The sequence below is a fragment of the Natator depressus genome, chromosome 1 (assembly GCF_965152275.1).
Source record: "Natator depressus isolate rNatDep1 chromosome 1, rNatDep2.hap1, whole genome shotgun sequence".
In the NCBI taxonomy this organism is placed as follows: domain Eukaryota; kingdom Metazoa; phylum Chordata; order Testudines; family Cheloniidae; genus Natator; species Natator depressus.
Genome location: NC_134234.1, coordinates 319092872 through 319117505, shown reverse-complemented (window position 1 = coordinate 319117505; position 24634 = coordinate 319092872). Strand labels below are relative to the sequence as shown.

The 24634-nt window shown below is 44.0% G+C and overlaps 1 protein-coding gene across 3 annotated transcripts in view; it reads left to right on the top strand.

The window, feature by feature from the left end:
- Nucleotides 1–8486, top strand: part of SLC2A13 (solute carrier family 2 member 13) — a 390525-nt gene extending 382039 nt beyond the window's left edge. For all 3 annotated transcript variants that reach the window (XM_074942450.1, XM_074942448.1, XM_074942449.1), the window contains one exon: nt 1197–8486. In XM_074942450.1, the coding sequence (XP_074798551.1) occupies nt 1197–1423 (227 nt within the window). In that variant the 3' untranslated portion in view covers nt 1424–8486. The remainder of the gene's footprint in view (nt 1–1196) is intronic.
- Nucleotides 8487–24634: the final 16148 nt, after the last annotated feature.

The window sequence follows — 24634 nt, the reverse complement described above, 5'->3', positions numbered from 1 at the left end:
TTCCCAGAGCGGCGCTGGGCCAGGACAGGCAGGCGGGGAGCTTGCCCTGGCCCTGGTGCATGCCGCTGTCACCCTGGAGCCACCCCAGGTAAGCGACGCCAGATCGGAACCTGAACCCCTCCTGCACCCCGCCCCCCAGCTCCCTGCCCTGAGCCCCCTGCACCCCAAACCCCTCCTGTACCCCAAACCCCTGCCCTGAGCCCCCTGCTGCACCCTGCCCCCTCCTGTACCCCAACCCTCTGCCCTGAGCCCCCTGCCGCACCCGTCCTGCACCCCAACCCCCTGCCCTGATCCCACACATACACTCCGCACTCCTTCTTTGACCCGACTCCTTGCTCTGAGCCCCTTCCTGCACACCTCACCCCCTCCCACACCCCGCACTCCCTTCCACACCCCAATCCCCGGCCCTGGCCCTGCATGCAATTTCCCCACCCAGATGTGGCCCTCGGGCCAAAAAGTTTGCCCACCCCTGGTTTAGATGATGATATACTAGCTGTTTTGTGGTATGCCATTTTAGCTGCCAAGTTCTTGATTAACACTAGTTTAGTAAGTTTCATTCTTTAAGAAGGGAATGTAAACAGATCATTTATAATGAGGAAAATGAAGGAAACCTTCTGTTTAGTGTAATACTGTGGTGCCCATTTAAAAGGGTAGCATTTGCCAACTTTTATCACATAGTAGTATCTGAGATTCCCCTTCATGTCATTACCATCACATGCCTAGTCATGTGGTTATACAGTCATTGTAAATAGTAATTAGGATAAATTCAAGAGTCTGGTTTAATCTGTGTAATCCTTTTGGCTATTTTTGTTGATGTTTCTCTGTTTTTTGGGTCACCTCAGGGCCCATTCAGCCAGGGGGAAGCCAAACCTTCCCTTTCACGTGTCTCTTTATTGCAGACCTCCAGTAATGTTATTGCTATTTCTTTTAACTGATGGGAAGTTTGAGTTTCCATGTTACTCTAAAATCAAATGGAGTATTGCTCCTTACTAATTTGATTTATTCTAGAGTGATGTAAAAAAGCCGTTTTTTCTCATGTCCACAGACATGTGCTCCTTTATTGTAATGCTGCAGTTCATATTTCACAAACTTCTTTGATTTCTATAGCCTCCTAATTCTGTTGTTTCTGTGGGAGATGGTAAAGACAGGAGGGATAAAGTTCTGTAACCTAGTATGTGTGTTGTTTTGTATTGCAGGGGCATTCTTCCTCTATGCAGGGTTTGCTGGTATGGGACTCATTTTCATCTACGGCTGCCTTCCTGAGACTAAAGGGAAAAAACTAGAGGAAATTGAATCTTTGTTTGAAAACAGGCTATGTACATGTGGTATTTCAGATTCTGATGAAGGGAGGTATATTGAATATATTCGGGTGAAGGGAAGTAATTATCATCTGTCTGACAATGATGCTTCTGATGTGGAATAATTTTCAGCTGCTGATATATTAATCATTTAAAAGCCTTCTGGGGGAAGAGCAGCTCTTGGTGACCTCACTGCCCTGCTTCTGGTCTGGTTCTCCTTTCTACTGCCTAGTTACAAATGCCTTCATGTAATAAAATACTTCATTTGGGAGAAAATTAAGTGTAATAATGTTTTCTGATCATGGAAAGTAATGGTTTCCAAAGGGGATTTAATTCTTCGATTGTATGAATTTACCTATGGTGTGCAATACAGGTATCTGTGCATTATACCAAATGAAATGCATATGGTGTACCATACTGTATATCCTTATCTTTCTTTTTTGACAAAAGTTAAAATAATGTAATAGCTAATCAGCAACCAAATGACTCATAAAAGTAAAATAAATCTGGGAACAGGGGCTGGATTCACAAAAGAACTTTAACTTCTAGGCACCTAAAAAAATCACTGGGATTCACAAAATTTGAGTTAAGCACTCAGGCTTCCTGTACAATGACTGGTGAGATATAGGCACCTGTGAATGGGATTCACCAAAGCCAGCACACTAGGCGGATTCCTATAGCCAATGGGAGATGCCAGGGAGAGGGGGGGTGTCCTAAGCCGTGTCTCTCTCTGAGAGTTTGGCACCTAAATCCAGGCTGGAGGGAGGCATCTGCCTCTCCTTGGGATTCTCAGCTGCAAGCCCTCTCTTGGAGATTCACCAGGAGTTAGGGCACTCACCTGAGAGGTGGCAGATCCCTATTTGAAACCCTTCTCTGTGTCAGGTGGAAGGGCAACATGAACCAGGGCACTCCCACATCCTTGATGAGTACCCTAGCCACTGGGATAAAAGTTGAGTGAGGTACTCCTCTGCATCCTCCTCCCGTGAGCATGCATCGAAGATTGGGCCCTACAGGCGAGTTAGGCGGAGGAATTCCTATCTTCCCCTGGTTTGTGCTTTGCACTGGGGCTTAGGCATCCAGACACCTACAGGGGAGCCACAGTGCCTGTACTGAGAGGCACAATATCAGCACCAAGGGGAACTTTTAATGCAAAATCTTAGGAACCTACAGGATTTGGCAGCAACTGAGCAGGGGTTTTGTGAATCCCAGTGGTGCCTGATCCTGGGATTTAGGTACCCAAAGTGGCAGTTAGGTGCCTTAATCCCTTTGTGACTCTAGCCCTACATATTTGGTGTTTTTGTCACGGCAGCCTGAATATGAAATAAGCAGAATGAGAAATCAACAGGATGCTGTAGAATAATCACTTGAAATTATCACACAGTTTGAAAATACATCTCTCCCATAAAGACAGAAGATATTTGTATCTCCTACGTTTCCCTAATGGGATTCCACTCTTGTTTCTTTGTGGTGATATCCAGAGGTCTGTAGTAAATTGCTCAGTGTTTCAACTCTAGTGGCAGAGTGGATGTCGGTTATATTACTCTATCCAGCTATTGATCTTTGACCATATATTATGATCAGTAGTTGGTATTAGTGAGCTAAATTGCCAAAGAATGACCTTAAGCTCACAGTAAGGTGTAATTAAACGTGATTGCCTGGACAAATAAACTGACAGATATTGATAAGTGCCACTTAAAGGCCTTAACTGGAAAGGTTAACTGGAAAAAAGTGATTTTTCATTCCCATTTGTGCATCTGAGCGTTCTGGTACATGTCCAGTTTTGAAAACAAATATCAGTTTAAAAAAAAGGGAAGAAAAATAGGGTTAAGATCTTGTGTTGATAAGTTCACAGCAATCACTGCCCCATTGCTCATTAATATACATGTCACTTCCAATTTATGTCTTATGTGCAAAGTAAATTATTTCTAGCAGGTCTTTCCTCCCTTTACTCATACAGTGTCTTTGGATCTGAAAAGAAAATTAGCAGTATTCAAATGCTGATATTTACTCACATTAATTGTCTTATGAAGCATTGCAAAATTGTCAGGAAAATTCACCACATCAGGCACAAAAAGCTGCTCACCCACATTCACCATGGTAATGAAAAAATTAATGGTATTTTATTCACCTGCCAAAAAAATTACTTGTGTTGGCAAGTAGAATCTTATAAGGCTGCATTAAAATATCATGATATTTTCCTCCCTCTCTACCCCTTACCCAGTTAATCCTTCAGAGAAATAAGTTTTTAAAAAAGTTGGAAGCTCAAAGTCATACCCCTGAAATTCTGAATGGAGGAAAAATCCCTTTTCACATATCCCTTTCTTTTCATGCTGTACAGTTTTGATGAAACTATATGAGATGGTTGGGTTTTACAGATACAGGTTTGGTGGCCTTTTCATGGACTGAGAGACATATTTTGAATGTGGGTTTGCTCTCTAAGAACAAGAATGTTATTGGTTGCCTAATTATTTGTAGTTGGTCACACATGGGTGATAAGTTTGTATTGTAACTCTTTGCTAGATCTGATTTATATTGCTCTATATAATTTTATACAGGGGCTTTTCTAACTCCTTGAGTTTTCTTTGAATTGTGTATTTTGTCAGAGTTGGGTGTGTCTGTCTTTTTAACTTTATAAAACTGTTAACAAAAAGAACTGTTTAAAAAGCAAATGGTTTAAAACATCCCTCTTGTAATTTGGAAAAGGAGGAAATAAGCATGATAAACAGAGGGCTTTGGCATGATTGGACTCTGAATATGCACCTGCTCAGTTAGAGGGCCAGGCTCCCAGGCCTCAGATCTCTGCTCTCATTTAGGCATACCACACTTTTATGCCATCAAGTATGAGATGTTGAAAATGTTGCAGCATGTACAAATTCAAACGTACACTCTATTAGGCACACAGTTGCCAGTGTATAGCCTTCACTGAGGGCACAAGATAGTCTTAAATACTTTTATGGGTAACCTGGCTTCTGCCTGACCCCCAAAAGTCTATTCTCCAGGCCATGATTCAGAAAAGAATCCCTATTCAGGACAGCATGTAAGCACACGTTTAAATGCTGCCCTGAATAGAGACAGACTTTAACACGTATCTCTCCTAAGGCCCTGACCCAGCAATACACTTAAGAATGTGCTTAACTTTTAGCATGCGATTAGTCTCATTGATTTAAGTGCTTTTGCTGGACTGGGGCCTAAGCTACTTGAAATGCAGCTGATCTCTAATAGCTTTAGTGATCAACTGTCACTCTATTGCACCAACATATATGATTAGACAAAATTATTGCACTGCTGTCACTCATTTGGCATAACTGAAGTAAAGTGACTGTAATAGAAATTGTCACAAGATCAGTGACTTGTTTTTCTGCAAATGCTGGGGCTTTTTAGCAAAAGAAGACCTTTATCCTTTGTCAACAGTGTTTCTTGGGTGTTCTCATAAACTACATCCCGCTGTGCACAGTACTCCGCTATATTTCTGACACTTATGACTTTTATCTTATTGTAGACAATTTTCTAAAGTCATGCATGACATTTCCCTACTCTCTAGGCATAGAGACCAAAAACACAATGCATTTCAGCTGTGAATGCAGCTGAGTAATGAGGGCACAAAACCTACTGGCTTCTTTTCTGTCACTTTCTTTTTCCACCCAGTGGAGTTGGATTTAAGTCTTCCTTTTACTATTGCTTTATACAAAGATAATATTCCATCTCTTATAAGTATTAGACATAATTCCAAGCATTATTTATAATAAAAACAAGATCAACAGAATACTTGAAATTAATCTTACATAATTAGGGTTTTATTTTTAGAATCCGTTAACATTTATAATGTATGAAGAAAATGAAACAAATATTTCTATTTTGCAACAGGTTTTTATATTTGTGCGTATTTTACGTTCTAAGAGATTTTGCTAGTGTGGGTAGACTTACTAACATTCCAGATAAAAAGATATAAATACAATATAGCTGAATAATTTCTTATGACAGGATTTTAATTTATAAAAGAACGTAAATAGTATGTCTAAGCACAATGTCATTTTTATTAAAAGCTTTCTGCAGAAGATGTGAAATTATTTCTTCACACGTACTACATGTTTAATTCAGGGGCATCAGGAAAGTTAAAGTAGGATTGGTGGTATAATTTTGGCTAAATTGGCATATGAGTTACGTACTTACAGTTTGGGGAATTTCATACCTCTGATGCTTCAGATCATGTAGGTCTGATAATAGGTATAAGAGATGTTAGTCCAGATGCATATTTTATTTTTTTAAATTTTATTAAAAATTAATTTGTTAATCCTGTTGTAGAGTTCTAAAGCTTCTTTCATGTAATTTACAAGTTGTTTCTGCCCCTCATCAAATTGCTGGTCAAATTGTGGGTTTTATGTCTTTTGTTCTTTTTAATTTGGTTTTGAAGATAATCATTAAAGTGGACTAAGCCCTCCAGGAATCATTTAGAGAGCATTTAGTAATGAAATGTAGTTGCTGAGCATACACAGGAGATAATTTTTATCGTGTGAGTTGTAGTGATAGCAAGTCAGAACCTTGTAATAAGGGAAGAGGCATGAAAAGAAATGTTGTTGTGCTAACTTCTTTTTGAATAAAATGGAAGTCGCAATGTCTTTCTTGTATAGGAGTTAGTGCTGGAGAAAAAAGATCAAATATTTCATATTAGAAGTTTCTTAAAGTAACATTACAGTTGAGACCCCCATCAAGGAGGACAAGGAATTGTCTTTTACTTACCTCATTATAAATCCTCTATTAACCGGGGAGTTGGGGGCATGCAAGGTTATTCAGCAAAGCGAATGTGCCAAAAGGGCAAATCCTGCCCCCTCCTTTGCAGGTTGAATGGGCGTCCGGCAGGGGCAATGCTGTAATTCTGCTTTGTAGGAAGGTAGAGAATGGTAGAAGCCACCCCTTGTGTGGCATGGAGCCCAGTTCCACAGATTATTCCCATAAACATCGGAGCAGGTGTGCCCCATGAAATGAGATGGCATGGCAGGAGTGAGTTGGAAGAAGGATGCAATTGCTCCACATGTCCTCCAGTCCCAGCTTCTCATAGGAAGGTGGGAACACTGGGCTTGAGCAGATCTGTGAAGAGGGAGCTCCCTTTCCTCTGGAGCTCCCCTTTGCTCCCCTGAGTTTCTTGGGTTGGGCACTGGAGAGAAGTTTTGACCATAAGGATCCAAAGCTCATTGCATTTATGGGAGTCTTTCCTTTGACTTTTCGGACTTTGGAACAGGCCCTGTGAGCAGGAGTAGCTATGTACAATGGGATAAGATGGACCAGACTCATAATTCTGTTTGTTTGTTTCTCACCTTTAACATTATTTTAACAAGGATTTTTTGTTTTTAACGTTACCTGTAATTTACAAAAAGAAGCTTTTATTGTCCGGACGTTGTTAAACAAAAGAGAGATGTCGCATTCCACATTATAGAGATATTTTAGTATAAAAAACAAAGTTCTGCTAAGCACTTTAAAAAAGCAAAGATATTTGTGCACTTTTTCTGAGCGATTGAAACTGACCAAATCCCAGTCCTTTTCATCTAGAAGAAAATAGAGCTTTGTGTACCAGGCCAGAAGCAGATAATCCACAATATGTGCTTTATGGCAACATGTTTTATTGCGGGTAACATTTACAGCTTACATGTAGCTGCTGCCTATAAAAATGATTCTGAATTATTCTCCAGATTTAGACAAGTCACTTTTTTTTGTGCAAAAATACTTGTTGTTTTCTATAAAACTTCATAGCCTTGTGTACAGTACAGTTAAGCATAATCCATGAAGTGGTTTAGGTTGTGGCAGTGTTAAAAATGTCAGACCAGTAAACTCTTCTAGGTGAACATTGTTGAAGAAATATTGTTGTTTGGGTTATTGGGGGGCAGACTCCCTAAAGGCAACTATATAGATTTTAAAAGTCAGAGAAAATGGCAGTTCCTGTGTATTTTGTGTATGTTCTCACATAGAGGAGTTTTTTATGTGCCAATAATCGTCACTGTGGTGTTTTGTAACAAAGTGTTAATGGTGTTCCAAAGTACTGTAGAGGAAAATATTTTAGCCACACAATCTGTTTGTGTTAACTAAAGGCCCATTTCTAATCTCACTTACACCAGTTTCTCAACAGTTGACTTCAATGGAGTTACTCCTGAATCAGTTACCAGTGTGTAAGTTAGACCAGAATCAGGCCTGATGAATCCACAGTTTCTGTAAATCCTTCCTTTTTTATGTAATAGATGTACAGTATGTTACAGTTGAGTGATTTGGCATGTGTAATTATAAAGCTCTAAATATGATTCTGTTAAACTGTACACTTTTTATTTGGATTTTACTTTTCAAAAGTTAGTTTGACATTTTATCATATTTATATGACTAGAAAGGGATAGCACAGAATAGTAAAAATGTCCATATGCTTAAAAATACAAATAAAGTTTGTGAAGGCCTTAAAATACAAGCAAACTTATCTCATTTCTTTAAACATTCAGCAAAATTAAGAAAGGATTGAAAATGTAACCATCGTGATTTCTGAACAAAGGCTCAGCCTTGTGGGACAGATCCTTAGCTGATGTCAAATAGTGTGGTTTCATGCTTTCGCAGACCTTCTGCAGTTTAAACCAGTCTCAGTCCAGCAGAACACATAATCACATGCTCAGTTTTAAGCACTTGGGTTGTCCTAGTGAAATCAGTGGAATTAGGCTTGAAATTAAGCACGTGTTTACGTGCTGTGCTGGATCGGGCTCCAGCCGGGAATCAGGGCCTATATATACAGCAACTTCTCATTTAGACTCTGTCAGAATCTTTAACTTGATATTTCTCTAATGAAGTCAGATTTAGAATACTTGAAACAAAATGTTATTAGAGACTAAATTTAGTTATATTGATGTGCTTATTACTAACACGTACACATGTGAAGCTGGTGGGCATACACTAAACCCTGATTGCATGTTACAGTATGTAGTACTTAAGAAATGAGTTTTGGTAAAACTAATGTGAATATGTTATTCACCAGCCTGTTGAACATGTGCTGTTTCCTTTTGCAGCCAAACAAGCCTATAATGTATGAAAGTGTTGTACATTTTATGAAATTTCAGTGATGTAAAGTTAAATGATTGTTTTATGTTCTAATGGCTTTACATAAAAAGTAAATATCTTCAGAGAATTGTCATTGCCAGACTTGTAAATGAACAAAATAAAAGGTGAGATAGTTAATTTACATAATCTTTCTAAGAGTTTTATTTGTACGAGAATTTAGGTAACTTTTTATAGCTGGAAAAACAAATCATCTAGCAAGATGAGCTAGAAATGAGATATAAATATTGGCTTAGATGATATTAAAGTATTTCTTAATCTATTTGATTGCTATGCTGTTAAATAACATTGGTAGCTGAAAGCCCAAGATGACATACAAGTGTCATTTATAAAGTCATGTGTGTAAAAAAGCCAAAAATGGCTGAGAACTTAAAAACTGGATGGTAATAAACCATGAATCCCACTGTTGAACCTGGGAATATTCGAAACAAAAAGAGCTCTCAACCATGCTTGCAGCAGGTTCCATCGCTTCACACTGACTCAATAGACATTTTAGGCTTCAGAATCCCTGAAATCTTACTGTTGCCCCTTTTGACCCAAGTGGCTAGCCAAAGTTTGGGCCCTGCGGGTGTTATAGCTGGGAACAGAAATTGGTGATAGGTATTTCTTTGATGCAGTCTTTTTTTATTTACAAGGAATGTACAACGTCCTGTGTTTTTGAATGCAGAATTCACCAAGACCAAAATAAGCAGTTTCTTAGGTCTAGGCTACACAGGCAATGCTAAAGCGCTGCCATGGCAGCGTTTTAACATGGCTTGTGTAGTCGTGGAAGAGAGCTCTCCCAGCGCTCTAAAAAAACCTCCTCCATGAGGAGCGTGGCTCCCAGCGCTGGGGCACTGTCTACACTGGCACTTCGCAGCGCTGAAATTTGCTGCGCTCAGGGGTGTGTTTTCACACCCCTGAGCGAGAAAGTTGCAGCGCTGTAAATTGCCAGTGGAGACAAGCTCTTAGCTTACCAGCCCCCCTTGGCCAACATTAGACCCAAAAGCACTCACTCTAGCTTTTTCCTGAGTCACATTGTGCTTACAGGCTCCTACTTGGTTTTTTCTTGCCTCCCTCCCTTGCCCCTCTCTCTCTCTTTTTGTCTGCTATCTCAGTATCTGTGTGCTCTCTCAGACTCGTCCCCACCCCTTCTCAAAACAATACTCAGCCCAAAAGCTCCTGGGCGGGTCCACACACCCCTTTTGTCTTAGGTGGGCATATGTTTACAGTTACATTAATTGAAGGATGAGTTCACACCTACCAATCTCAACAGGGCTTTCCAAGGCATAACAAGGTTTCACTCAGCTCATATTATTATATAGATATCTCAAAAATGGGGTGTTTTTCTAATGATGGTGGCAGCGCTCACTTAAAAATGGACTGATCCACTTTCCTTCCTGGAGGCTTTAAATAAAACGTATAATGGAACTCAGGAGCACAGGTCAGCCGTGAAACACAGCCCGCCCTGAGCAAAATGCAGCAACCATCATATGATTCCTTGCAAGTGTTTTTTAGGAGCAGAAATTAATGATGATAACTTCACTTACAATTACAGGTGGCACTGAGGTAGGCAGACTGTAAATATCCAGGATGAAATAGGGCCTGGGTAATGTGGCTTACCCACCTACCCTTGTGAAAAGTATCATAGGCTCTTTAAGGCTACAAATGGTCAATGCAATTCAGGTGTCATCTGAATTAAGGAACTCCAGCACCATGCCTCCTTTACATCATTCTGTGGCATTGCTTTACTACTGATTGCAAGGGAAGAGTGCCACCTACTGCCGCACTAATACTGCTGCCTTCCAGGTCTCCCATCCAAGTACAGACCAGGTGTAGCTCTGCTTAGCTTATGACAAAGTCTAATGGTTTAGGGGGGCAATTTATATTCAAATACTTTGTCTGATTATGGGACCAGGGAGGGTGCAGAAGTCACAAATGTGTAGCCAAAACTGCCTAGTGTCCCAGAGTACATATTTTAATCAACATAATGTGCAGGTGAAACTGTTCAGAGCCATCTGCTGATGGGTAATGAACAGTACAGCGACCAGCTAACCCTCTCAGCCCAGTGGCTGCTGGTTCAGCCATGCTGCCGTGCAGGAGGCTGGGCAGGGAGCACAACTGCGACGGCCGCCGCCTCAGCACTGCTTCCCTGACTCAGCGTCTACAAAGGGAGCAGGGCCCTGCAGCGCCCTCTGAAGCCAACTTACATAAGCCTTATGACTATGGTTTAGTCACGGTTACTTTTAGTAAAAGTCACGGACAGGTCGTGGTCAATAAACAAAAATTCATGGCCTATGACCTGTCCTGGACTTATATTATAAATACCCCTGACTAAATCTTGGCTGGTGGGGTACGGGCCACTGCTTGGGGGAGTGGAGCCAGTGGCACAAGCAGTGGCCGCTCTGGCTGCCCCTGGGACCGCTGGGCAGGAGGGGGAAAGTGGTGGGGATCACAGCTCGTGGGGGAGGGGGAGGCAGCTGGCGACACTGCCCTGGGACTGCTGCCAGGGGCTGCCGAGCAGTGGCTGCTCCAGCCCCCCCCAGGACTGCTGCTCTGGCGCTTCCCCAGAGTCAGCTGCACCGGCCGCTGCTCAGGCAGTCCGCAGGGCCGGCTGCCCCTGAGGCCAGCTGAGCAGCTGGCCCCAGAGCCGCTGCTTGGGCAGCCCTGGGGTCAGCCACACTGGCCGTTGCCGCTGTCAAGGAGCCCTCCTTATGACTTCCCCAAAATGCTGAGCCAGTGAGGCCATGGGATGCACAGAGACGGACACACGCGTGCACACACCATCTTGACAATTCGCCCTAGCCCTAACACCGTGAGCTCCTGCTCACTTACCCTCCCGGGAAAGCCAGGCTTTAAATGAGCATCCCTCAAGTCGCCGAGTGAGTCTGGTCTTGTCCCTCTACCCACGCACAAAAGGTCAGACATCATGGACGCCTTTCATAGCTGTGACAAAGCTGCAGTCTTTTCACATGTGCCGTGCTGAACACATACCCCATAGCAACAGGGCTCAGAGAAGAGAGAGTGGCAAAGGGCATTTGTTTAGCAAATCCCCTTTATGTGTGACCGAGCTCACCACCATGAGTGAGCAAAGGGAGGCTAATCTGGACAGGTTACGCTTGATTAGGTTTCTTGTCAAAGTGATGGACACTAGCCTTTCTGAATGACCTGTCGCGATAGGCATACATCAGCTGTGTGGAAAGTGAAAAAGGACAGATCATGGACGGTCAAATAATCCTCTTCTGAGCTGCCTCCCATTCCACTCCGCCCCAGCAGCTTTCAAAGACGAATTACAGGTCAATCAATGGACACATCTTTGCTCAGAGAGACTCCAGCTGCTGCAAACGTGTACTGATGTGAGCGGTGCTGCGCCCAGGCTCACTCTCACTGACATGAGTGCAATTGCCCATATGAGTAAGGCTTTGCAGGCTCATACCCATAAACATCAAAGCTTTGCAGAGCTGTAGTTAACCCCAAATCACCCACACAGGACAGCATTTGCATTCGCTCCGTTTTCCCTGTGAGACATAGACATGCCCCTGCCTGTTGTCTGATGCCATTACAATTTCTACCACAATAACATGAAGCTGCTGCACACGGTAAGAGAGGTAAGTTTAAGCAAAAACGTTTGATCTGATCTTAGCCAAATGGGGCCAGGCTTCACCTGGGTAGCCATGTGAGCTTACTACTGATATTCTTGTAGCTCGCTCATTCCCCCGTCCCCCCTGCCTTTTTTATCTTTTGCTTCAGAGCAGGGACTGTGTCTTTGGGCTTGTCCACATGAGAAAGTTGCACCAGTTGAACTTAAGATGTGATTATAATCCCATTTAGTTAAACATTAAACTGGGCCAAAACCCTGTGCAGACACTCATTTTGGGGGTGTAAGGCATGGTCTACATTTAAAATGTAGCTTAGCGTAACTATGGCATAAAACTCCACATGCCTGACTGATGTAGGTAGGCCAACCTAATACCCAGTTTAGACACATCTGTGTCAACAAAAGAATGTTTTCATGACCTAGCTACTGTCACTCAAAGAAGTAGTGTTCGTACTCTGACAGACAAACCCTTTCCGTCACTGTAGGCTGCATCTACACCAGTGGGTAATGCCGACATAGCTGCGGAGCCATAGCTCTGTCACGATAGTCCCCATAGTGTAGACAAACCCTCAGCGTGACTTAATTAAATCTGGCTTCAGTAGATTATGAACAGATTTAAACTGAACTGAAATAAACCACTTGTAATCCCTCCCCCACAAAACAGAGTGTCCAAACAGGCATTTGCACTGGGTTAACTAAATCCATTTAGTAGGAGCATTGCCAGCAGATCAAGGGAAGTGATTATTCCCCTCTATTCAGCACTGGTGAGGCCACATCGAGAGTATTGCGTCCAGTTTTGGGCCCCCCCCCACTATAGAAGGGATGTGGACAAATTGGAGAGAGTCCAGAGAGGGCAACGAAAATGATTTGGGGGCTGGGGCACATGACTTATGAGAAGAGGCTGAGGGAACTGGGTTTATTTAGTCTGCAGAGAGAAGAACGAGGGGGAATTTGATAGCAGCCTTCAACTACCTGAAGGGGGTTCCAAAGAAGATGGAATTAGGCTGTTCTCAGTGGTGGCAGATGACAGAACAAGGAGCAATGGTCTCAAGTTGCAGTGCGGGAGGTATAGGTTGGATATTAGGAAACACTGTTTCACTAGGAGGGTGGTGAAGCACTGGAATGGGTTACCTAGGGAGGTGGTGGAATCTCTTCCTTAGAGGTTTTTAAGGTCAGGCTTGACAAAGCCCTGGCTGGTATGATTTAGTTGTGGGTGGTCCTGCTTTGAGCAGTGGGTTGCACTAGATGAACCTTCTGAGGTCTCTTCCAACCCTAATCTTCTATGATTCTATGATTTAAAAATTGATTTAAGTTAAACCAGAAAGGACATTGCCTCCCCAGCGTTCACCTTGCAGAGGACCATACTGCACCCACCCCACCTTTTACTCCCCTTTGGTAGCAGGGGATGCAGCAGAGAGGAGGAGGGGGCAGTCTCCCTGTTGGTTACTGCAGCTCAGCACTTCCTCCTGTTGAGCTGCTCAGCTGGGCTTTGAGGAGGAGCTGCAGCTGCAGCCACATAACTAGGATTTGCTCTGCTCCCGCACTGGGTAGACAGGATGCTGTTCTATGGAGCCTCAGCTCCTGCCTTGCCGGTCCCCTCCACAGGCTCTGAGCACCGAGCAGAACACCAGCGAGAGAGGACAGACTACCCCTCGTCTCCACCAGCACCTCTTCCTCATTCTCCCCCAGCCCACGAAGGAGGTTCAGGTGTGAGGAAGCTGGAGCTGGTGGGACTCCAGCAAGGCGGTATTGTGGGGGGAGGTTCTAAGCCTTATGCTGGATTGTGCTGAAGGGGGCACAGCCACAGGCAGGATTGGGAGCCGGCACGGGACACGCATCATCATATGTGGTTCCTCAATGCTGAGATCAGTGTAGTTGTAATAAATGGTCTTCCTCTGCTGCTTCCAAAGTTCCTGGAGATCCGCTTATTCCAGGAAGCATTCTCTCTCTAAAGACCACAGGCCACCTGTGTGTGTTCTGTATTGTACTCGCGCCTGTAAGGTCTTCAGTTTAGGAACTCTCTCTTCACCATTGTACAGACCAGTGCACGTATGCAGTGCAATATTAAAATGGGAGCACTGCTGAAGTTAATATTCAACAGCTTTCAAATACTCCTTTTAAGAAGGATAACTGCAGTATGGTCAGATATACCTTCTGGGGCAAAAAACCCCATTGAACTCTTGGGGAGGGTTTTATCCAGAAGACCTGCAGAAGTGGACCTTTCGAAGTCTTTTGGTATAAGTCACTTCTTTACACACAGCAGTCATCTGCCACAATTAGCAGTATTGATTTTATCGTTCTTTTGGATTTCAGACGAGAACATTTCCCATCTGGGTTTTAATAGAATTAATACAGCGAATCAAGAAATGGGGTGTTTTGAAAGGGTTGAAATAGTTACTCACCTTCTCCTAACTGGTGTTCTTCAAGATGTGCTGCACATGCCCATTATGTTGTAGGGGCGGGTGTCGTGTGCTCCAATGCTGAAAGAGCCCCACATGAACCCTGGCTTCCTCAAGGGCATATAAGTGCACAACCCTGCGGTTCCTTCACACCGGGATCCTGATGATAGACTCCAATGCGTTGGGGAAGGAGGGTGGGTCCTGTAAAGGACACGGGTAACACATCTCGAAGAACAGCAGTGATGAGAAGGTGAGTGACTTCTAATTCTCTGAGTGCTTGCGTATGTCTGTTACGATGTAGGTGATTCCCAAGCCCTTATAAATGGAGGTGGGGCTAGGGGGCCTCGTCGGAAGAGGGACTATAGGACCCTTTTCTGTCTTTTGCCTCTTCCCTGGATGCAGCTGTAACGGCACAGTATCTGATAAACGTGTGGACCAAGCATCGCATTGCTGCGCTGCAGATATCCACAACAGGGACCTTGCTCACAGACGCCACAGAAGCTGAGAGTGCTCGGACTGAATGTACTGACAGCATCACGGGAGGCATGATACTTTTGGCATAGCACTTGACAGTGCAACTGGTAATCCATTTCGAGAGTGGTTGTGTTGTAATAGGATGTCCTCTCATCTCGTTCGTTCCACATAAGCTATGAAGAGCTGAGAAGAGACCCAAAAAAAGCTACAGCTTGGCATACATCTAAAGTGTGCAGCTTTTGTTCATCCTCATGAGCCTGTGACTTTGGAAAAAAGACAGGCAGCTCCTTATACTGATTTAGGTGGAAATCAGACACCAAATTGAAAAGAAACTTGGGGTGGGGCCTAAGCTTCACATTATACTGACTATAGTGTATGGGGGATCCATTACCAGGACATGCAGTTCCCCCACTCTTCTAGCAGAGACGATGGCCACTAAGAAGGCCACTTTTACTGAGCCGTATAATAACAAGCAGGAGGCTAAGAGGACCCATAAGTGCTGACAGCACTAAATTGAAATCCTGAGGTGGAGTTGGATCCCTGATAGGTGGAAACAACCCGACCGTTTAGAAATCTGGTTGTTGTAGGTTTGGAGAAAACAGTCCTTCCCTAAATACAGGGTTGAAAGGCTGAAATTGTAGCCAGATGCACCTTAATGGAGCTGACTCATAATCCTGATTCTCTGAGATATAAAAGAGAGTCCAAAATCTTTTGAATTGTGGATTAGCCACATTGTGGCTAGCCATCCAGAAGCAGAAACACTTCCATTTACTAAGGTAATTAGAGGTCATGGAAGGCTTCCTGCTATTAAGAAGGATATTCTGACCTACCACTGAACAGCCCACCTCTTCTGTATTTAACCACTAATGAACCGCACTGTGAGGTGTAGCACCCAAGGATTAGGGTGTAATACCCCCCCCCCCGTGATGTTAGGCAATCAAGTCTTTGCTTAGTGACAGAAGCAAGGGTTCTCTGGTGGATAGCCTGTGGTGATTCGAATACCAAGGCTGCCTTGGCCAGGCTGGAGATATGAGAAACATTCTGCCTCGTTCTTGCTTCAGCTTGACAATAGCTATGGGAATGAGTGGCACTGGTGGGTACACCTTCAGCATGGCCTTGCCTCATGGGAAGAGAAAAGTATCAGCGATTGACCCAGGACTGTGACCTACTCTTAAACAGAACTGGAGACATTGCCTGTTCTAATGAGTTGCTAATGAATCTTCTATCAGAAATTCCTCTATCCAAAACACTGATCCTAGAACTGTTGTGTTAAGAGACGATTTGTGGTCCAGGGTGAAGGATCTGTTCAGGTGGGGGTGGTCTGCCAAGATATTCTGGACTGTTGACGCACCTGGAATACTGCATGCTGCTCAAGAACATTTATATGTAACCTGGCCTCATGGGTGACCTACAAGCCTTGAGCCTGAAGATCACCCAAATGGGCTTCCCACCCATAATTGAAGTATATATTGCCAAAGAGGGGAGAGATGGAGAGAAGGGGACTCCCCCCGCACACATTGTCCTGACTAATCCATCAATTCAGAGATGATAACACCCTGTCTGGTATGCATAATAACATGTCTAGATAGAATTATAGAAATGTAGGACCGGAAGAGGCCTCAGTAGATCACCTAGTCCAGGCCCCTGCACTCACAGGACTAAGTATTATCTACCTCACCCTTAATATGTATTTATCTAATCTGTTCTTAAAAACCTCCAATATCGGAGATTCCACAACCTCCCCAGGTAATTTTTTCCAGTGTTTAACTACTCTTACAGTTAGGAAGTTTTTCCTAATGTCTCCTAAATCTCCCTCCTGAAATTTAAACTCAGTATTTCTTCTTAAGGAGAACAATTTATCCTCTTCGTAACAACCTTTTACACACTTGAAGCCTATTATCATAACTCTGCCCCCCCCCCCACCAGTTTTATCTTCTCCAGACTAAACAATCTTTCCTCATAGGTCATGTTTTCTAGACCTTTAATAATTTTTGTTGCTCTTCTCTGGACTTCCTCCAATTTGTCCACATCTTTCCTGAAGGGTGGTGCCCAGAACTGGACACAGTTATCAATGTTGAATAGAATGGAAGGATTCAGCATTATTTCTTGCTTACAACACTCCTGTTAATATACACCAAAATGATGGTGAACCCGAGGGCAGTAGACTGATTTGAGTCATGTATACATGGCTGCAGAGGTGCAGATTGACATGAGGGGTCATATATATATACAAGCAGACATGTGATGTAGGAGCCTGAAGCAATTCCTCACTGTGGTTTGTGGCTGATGTTAAACAACACAGAGCGGTTCTGTATGGCCAAGGTCAAATCCAGAGCCGCACCAGTTAATTCTATTCTTTAAAAAGGTTACAAGAGTGACTTTTCTCTGTTTATTTTCAGGCCCAAAATGCTGAACAGGAGATTCAGATGGATTATGGCCTCTATCTGATGACTGGAGTGATCTTGTACCAACCAATAACCCAGCTAAGGATGTCCCCCTGGTGGAGATAGGCTGCCACCGTGCACTTGGGAAAAACCGTTGTGCTTATGATGTTTGAAGGGTAGAATGATGGACTGGTAGAGTAATCTCCTCCCATGAGCATTACAAACTTCCTGTGGCCAGGATGGATTGTCACATGGAAGTAGACATCCTGTAAATTGAGCGCAATCTCCCAGATCTAGAGAGGAGATAATAGAAGCAAGGGAAACCATGTGGAATGTTAACATTTATCTGTTTAAATTCTGAAAGTCTACAGTGGGTTTGAACCCTTCTGGCTTTGGGCATTAGGAAACATTGGGAGTTAACATGTTGCCTCTCTGTTGAGGAGGCCCTTCCTCTTTAGCTCCCAAAGAATGTAGAATCTTCACTTCTTGACTTTGCACAGTTTCGTAAGATGGGTCCTTGAACAGGGGCTGAGACACGGGGATAGAAATAGACAGTAAGGTATATCCTGATCCCACTGTGCAAAGCACTCAGTTGATGGCAAGTCATGCTTTTAGGAAATGGAACAACTTGTTTCCAAACCGAGGGAGAGAGCCGGCGAGATCAGAGTTGCTAGGCATTCTATCCTTGACAGAAGGGACAAACAGGCTGCTTACAGGTTTGTGGTTGCCTCAATGAAGTAACTGAGGAGATAGAACAGGGAGGCCTCCTTCTTTGAGCTCTTTGCACCTAGAACAGTCAGGCGGTCTGTAGGGGTAGAACTGCTGTCTCATCTGGAATCGAGGCTGATATTTTGTCCTCTTTGAGTCCAGCGTGTATAAGCCTAGGAATCTGAAACTGCTCTCAATGTGTGAAAAGCCTTTTAATGTGCGTAAAGCCTCTTCAGTCTGGGAGGAAAATAAAGCATAGACTGCCAAAGGAAGGTCTTCAGTCATCTGCAGTACTTTTGCAGGACCCCTGACGACTGCAACCATGAGGAATGGCACACAGTTACTGCCGTTGCCATGGCTCTCGCTGCAGAATTGGCTGCATACAAGGAAGCCTGCAGAGCTGAATGAGAAACCAGATGACTTTACCAAGAGGGGCTGGAACTGTTCCTTATCGCTTTCAGGCAATTCATCCTTGAACTGAGACATTGCTGCCCAATTTGAATAGTCATACTGGGCCAAGCGGGGGTTGGCAATGTGAAGCTGTAACCCTGCAAGTGAATAAATCTTTCTCCCAAAGAGATCTAGCTTTATTGGCTTCCTTTTCTTGGAAGGTAGACTCAGCTTGACCTTGACAGTTCCTCTTATTCACCATAACAGTGAGCCCGCTGCAGAGTGTGAATAAAACTGCTCAAGCTTCTGGTCTAGAACCTGTTTTGCACTCCATGACCTTAACCCTGGGTGGAACAGAAGAAAGGGCGTTGCCCCGGTGACTTGATGGGACATATTTATTTATATTTATGGATTCTCATTTACAGGAAGGATTACCTTATGAGGATTCTCCTCCACCAACTCCATCCGAATACCCTCAGATGTAGCTATCCTTTTCAGGAGCTCTTGGTAGAGTTGTAGTCATTCAATACCAGGAAGGAAGCTTCCAGCATGAAAGCCTCATCCAGCGATGAGGATGATATTCAGTAGAGGCTGATCTTACACTGCTGCGGTAGGCTGTTGGTCCACGGCAGGATGGGGAAGTGAATCTGTCTGGAGGCTCTATGGTGCTGACCATTTCTGGTCTCAATACCATCTGAGGAAGCCTTCTTTCCTGGTGATCTGCTTCTGTGAGGAAGTGGAGGTGTCAGCCTTGAGGCTGTAAGCATCCCCCAAGGCATCCAATATGGCCAGTGAGGAGGCTGATGTGGTGCCAGAGGCCAGTTGTGCCTAGACCAGGCTTCATAGAATCATAGAATATCAGGGTTGGAAGGGACCTCAGGAGGTCATCTAGTCCAACCCCCTGCTCAAAGCAGGACCAGTCCCCAACCAAATCATCCCAGCCAGGGCTTTGTCAAGCCTGACCTTAAAAACTTCTAAGGAAGGAGATTCCACCACCTCCCTAGGTAACGCATTCCAGTGTTTCACCACCCTCCTAGTGCAAAAGTTTTTCCTAATATCCAACCTTTCCAATCCCTGGATCTGGACTTGACAGAACATCTTCCATGGAAGTGGGGAATGGGTTCCGGAGGGGGCCCTGGACTTTCTGAAGTGGGAAACCCGGGAACCATCTTCAGACTTTAACAAAGAGTAAGAGTACTGTGAAGGGCCAGGTGGTGCAGTACTGGGAGGAGTCCTCAGAGCCTGGAATCTGGATTGATGTCAACACTGTGGCAGCATCGAAAGCTTCCTAGCTATTTGTGCCATGCAATGAGGTTGAGCTGGGTGTAGGGTCCTAGACATCATCACCAAACAGGCTGCTGAGTGTGGTACCAGACCCGAGACTGGTGGGGGCCGCAACAGACCCTGACAGGAGTGCCTGCAGCACATGCAGCGGTGCGGGTAGAGGGTCTTTTCCCTGAATCAGTGGCAATGGCAATACCAATAGGCACAATAAGTCTCTCACAGGCATGTAGGCCTCTGTTATTGTCAGCACCAACATGGATGGCTGCTCTTCTGTAAGCAGCAACGACGGCCCTATGGCCATCACCAATGTAGGAGTTGGCCTTGTTGGTCCCAGGATGAGAAGCGGAGAGAACGGTGTCGAGTGCCATTGTGAGCTGGTACCAGGGAGCAGGGAGCCAAAGGGCACACTCTCTTTTGTACCAGAGTGGCCTTCTGCTGAAGAGGAGTCCTATGCCGAGGGCTTTGTTGTTATTGTCTTGTTCTTCAGAGGATGGGAATGGTCTGAGCTCTTATGCCTCGAAGAGGATGGCCCTGGTGAAGGGGATGTCCCGCGGTCTGTGTCAGCTGGCAAGGCTAAGGGAGCACCTCTTGAAGGAATGGTCGATGAGCTCCCTTTTACCAATCGAGGGGTTCCAACACCAGGCACAGAGCATGAAAATATACCTTAGGCACTCTTCTCCCTGCTTCCTCATTCTGGATTTGAAACTGCAGCAGACCCTCTAACATGACCCTCACCCAAACAGGGAGAATACAGGTCACTAACAGGCATTGGCTTATGACAGCCGAAGCAGAGTTTAAAACCAGGAGACCTTGGCATAGGTTCTCCAGGTACCAGGCAAGGGCTTGACACCACTGAATCTGAAAAATATAAAATAAAAAGAGAAGGAAAAATGTAAGACAGATCATAGGATGTCCAGCAGATGAACAGCAAATACCAGTAGATAACGAAGTAACTATGAGCAACTTTGTTCACAGACAAATGAGTCTGTAAAGCCTGGTAGCAGTCCCACTGCCCACCACAGAGGTAAGAAAGAATTGAAGGATGGTCGAGGTGGCTCCACACCTTTATGTGCTCTGTTGGGAGCAGGAGGAAGCCAGGGAGCAGGAGGGGCTGCCCCTGCAGGTACCGCTAGGGAAAGCTCCATGGCACTGGAGCACAAGATGCACACACAGTTACCGTGTAATGGAGGTATGCAGTCACTTGAAGAAGAACTTTTATTCTATAGTCAAATTAGAGGCACATAAATCCAAAACAACAACATGTTGTGTAACAGGGGACAGAAATCCATATTGTAGCTAATACTTACCAATTCTGTGCGCAGTCCTGTAGCAAGAAGATAGTTATGGGATAGCCACAGAGAGATGGGCTACACATATTTAACAACAACGTAAAAAAGAAGGGAAAGAGGAAAAAATCCCACAAATCCATATTCAGTGCGTGCCATGAGTGTGAATAGCTCACGTATGTAGGCATACCACCTGCACTGAAGAGATTACAATCTGCAGTGCGTACACTTAGCTCTTACTCTTCAGGCCCAGTTACAGGAGTAGATAACACGAGAGTGGAGTTTGTGCTAGAGAGCAAACTGAAAGTGAAGTGGGAGGGTGCATGACGGGGGGAAGAAAGAGGCTGTTCCAGGTATAGGGATGGCATCATAAAAGGCACCAGCTCATATATGGGAGGAGTAGAGAAAGGGGCATTAGGGCCTCAATTCAGTCAAGTACTTAACCACATGTTGCAGCCCACCCCTATTTAACAAAGTCTTTAGGCATGTGCTTGTGTCCCACTGAAGATGGCAAAAGAGAAAGGGGCAGAAGGGTTCAAGACAATGTTTGAGGAAGCAGCAAAGAATCCAGGAGGCTCAAAGGAGCAGATGGCGATACAGCCAGGACCAGACAGCAAGGGAAAAGCTGGGGTGGAGAGTTAATTTGCAAAGTTTCAGAGTGATGGTGGTAGATGAAACTTTGGGATTGGATTAGGTTGCCAAGAAAATGAGGGTGCCAGGAGAAAAGACAATTGAGAACAAAACCCTGATGGATGTCAGAGGGAGAAAGCAAGAGATATGGAAGGAGTGGTCATCAAGAGGAGAATCAGGAACACACAGAGACCTGGTTTCTCTGGGAGAAGGAGGTCTCCTGGCAAAACTGCAATTCCAGTGTCAAAAAGTAACAGAGACCAAGGAGAATGAGTACGGATGAGAGGCCTTGGATTAAGTCAGGAGGAGAGTCCCAGCACCTATCCCACAGCCCATATTAGGTTGTAGGATGCGGGGGGAAGTCTAAGTGCCTGCAACAGCTTAATTACTTGTACTGTAATTTCAGCAGGCATTTCCAAATAGTGTCATGTGTACCAGGCTACAAAGGGCGTTCTTCGGCTATTAGCTAAATCCAGGAGCGCAGCGAACCAAAGCTATATACATGTTTTTTCCAGTATCTTAAAACTTTTTGGCCATCAGCGTATTTCACAGGAAATACTTACACTTACCAGGTAAAATGGAACTGTACATAAAAAAAAATTCTTGCTGCACTGAGGATGCTCCAGATGCCGAGCGAGAAAGACAAGGCATCTGCATTGCTCTTATAATCCCCAGTGTTCAGAGGGTTCTGACTCACAGAGCTGAAATGTAAAATACCAGTTGTCAGCCCAGGGGCAAGTGTGTTTTCAAGACCCGTTGTGATATGTGCAGCCGTGTAGCTGACAAAAATAAGAAGATTTATATTATAGATTCATCATTTAAGACCAGAAGGGAACGTTAGGTCATCTAGTCTGAGCTCCTGTATATTACAAATCCTTACATTTCTTCCAGCTACCCCGGTATTAACCCTAATAACTTGTGTTAGGCTCATACATGTCTGGCTTTCACCACTTCCCTGGTAGTTACTCTAGTCGTTAGTCACCCTCACTGTTTAAAATGTGTGCCTTGGTTCTGCTTGTCTGGCTTCAGCTTCCAGCTAGTTGGTCTTGTTATGCCTCTCTCCATTAGACGAAAGAGTCCTTTCGTATCCAGTATTTTATCCCTCATGAAGGTACTTATACATTGTAATCAAGTCACCTCTCAATCATATCTTGGATGAGCTAAACAGATTGAGGTCTTTAAATCTGTCACAGTAAGGCAGGGGTCGGCAACCACGGGGACATGCTGGCCGCCGCTTTCTGAAGCTCCCATTGGCCTGGAATGGTGAACCACGGCCACTGGGAGCTGTGGGGGGCCATGCCTGTGGACAGTCAACGTAAACAAAATGTCTCGTGGCCCGCCAGCAGATTACTCTGATGGGCCGCGTGCCAAAGGTTGCCGAAGGACCCCTGCTGTAAGGCATTTTCTCCTACTCCCGAGTAATTTGTGTGCCACTTTTCTACACCCTCGCCAGTTTTTCAACATCCTTTTTAAAATGCAGGACCCAGAACGGATCACAATATTCCAGTATCAGGCTCACCATGCCAAATACAGAGGTAATCACTCCCTGCTCCTACTCACTACTTCCCTGTTTATACATCCAAGGATCGCATTAGCCCTTTCTGCCACTGCATCCCAGCACAAGGGCATGTTGAGTTGCTTGTCCACTTTGGCCCCTTAAGGCTTTCAGAGTCACTGCTTTCCAGGATATAGCCCCCATTCTGTGGGTATGGCCTGTGTTCATTGCTCCTAGCAGATCCGGCGCTAGGGATAAGCAGACTAAGCAAGGGCTTAGGGCCTTGAGCAGCTCAAGAGGGTCCCCTATTAATTATTAGTATGTGGTGTTTGGGGAGGGACAAAAATATTCCTACTGAGGGCCCACAATGGGCTAACACCAGCACTGGCTCCTAGATATAGAACTAGGCATTTGGCTGTATTCAAATACATTTTGTTTGACGGGGCCCACCTTACCAGGCAATCCAGATTGCTCCATATGACTGCCCAGTCCGCATAACTGTTTACCTATCTGTATGTCATCGGCAAATTTTGTCCGCAGTATATATTTCCTGATCATTGATGAAAATGTTGAATAGCAGCACTGGACCCGGCACCAATTCCTGCAGATCACCACTGTAAACTATTCAGTGATGATTCTCCATTGAAAACTACTTTTTGAGCAGTCAGTTCACCAGCTGTGAATTAATTTAATGTATGATTTATTGTATACTGCTAATTTTTAAATCAGAATATTATGCGGCACTAATTCAAGCACCTTACAAAATTCTAATTATGTTACATCTAGGCGGTTACTTTTGTCAACCAAACTTGTTGTCTCATCAAAGAATGAAATCATTTGTTCGACAGGATCTCTTTTCAATAAAACCATATTGACAGGCATTAGTTATATTCCGGTCCTTTAAGTCTTTATCAATTTAATTTTATATCAGCCTTTTTTATTATTTTGCCTGAAATTGATGTCTAGATAACTAACCTATATTTACCCTAGTAACCCTATATGCCTTTTTTGAATAGTGGCACAACAGTAGCATCCTTCCAGTCTTTTGGAATTTCCTCAGTATTCCAAGATTTAAATATTAAATATTAAAATATAAATTATTAAATATTAAAAACATCAGGCCAGAGCTCTCCCCAGCCAACTCTTTTAGGACTCTTGGGTCCAAGTTATGATGGCCCACTGATTTTACAATATTTATTCCTAATACATGCTGTTTAACAACCTCCTTCATTTCTAATGGACTGGAAAGTATTTCATCATGTGATATGAATACATCATCCTGCAAGTATGAGATAAGAGTAACCTCCTCTAAATGTAGGAATCACAGCCTCTAAAGTAATGTTCACACTCGTTAAATGGACTTGAACTGGAAGACTATGAACTTTGGAAAACAGCCCTTCTTGTTAAAGAACTACATCAATTGGGCATTGATATTACAGCATTCAGTAAAATTAGGCTTTTGGAAATTGGATCACTAGATGAAGTAAATTACAACTTCTCCTGGTCTGGAAAATCTGACAATGAACCAAGAATACATGGTGTTGGATTTGCTGTCAAGAAATCTGTCCAGAAAAGGTGCTCTCCCTATTCAAAGAGTTCCATGAGGGAATGAAGGCTACCATCTAGTAT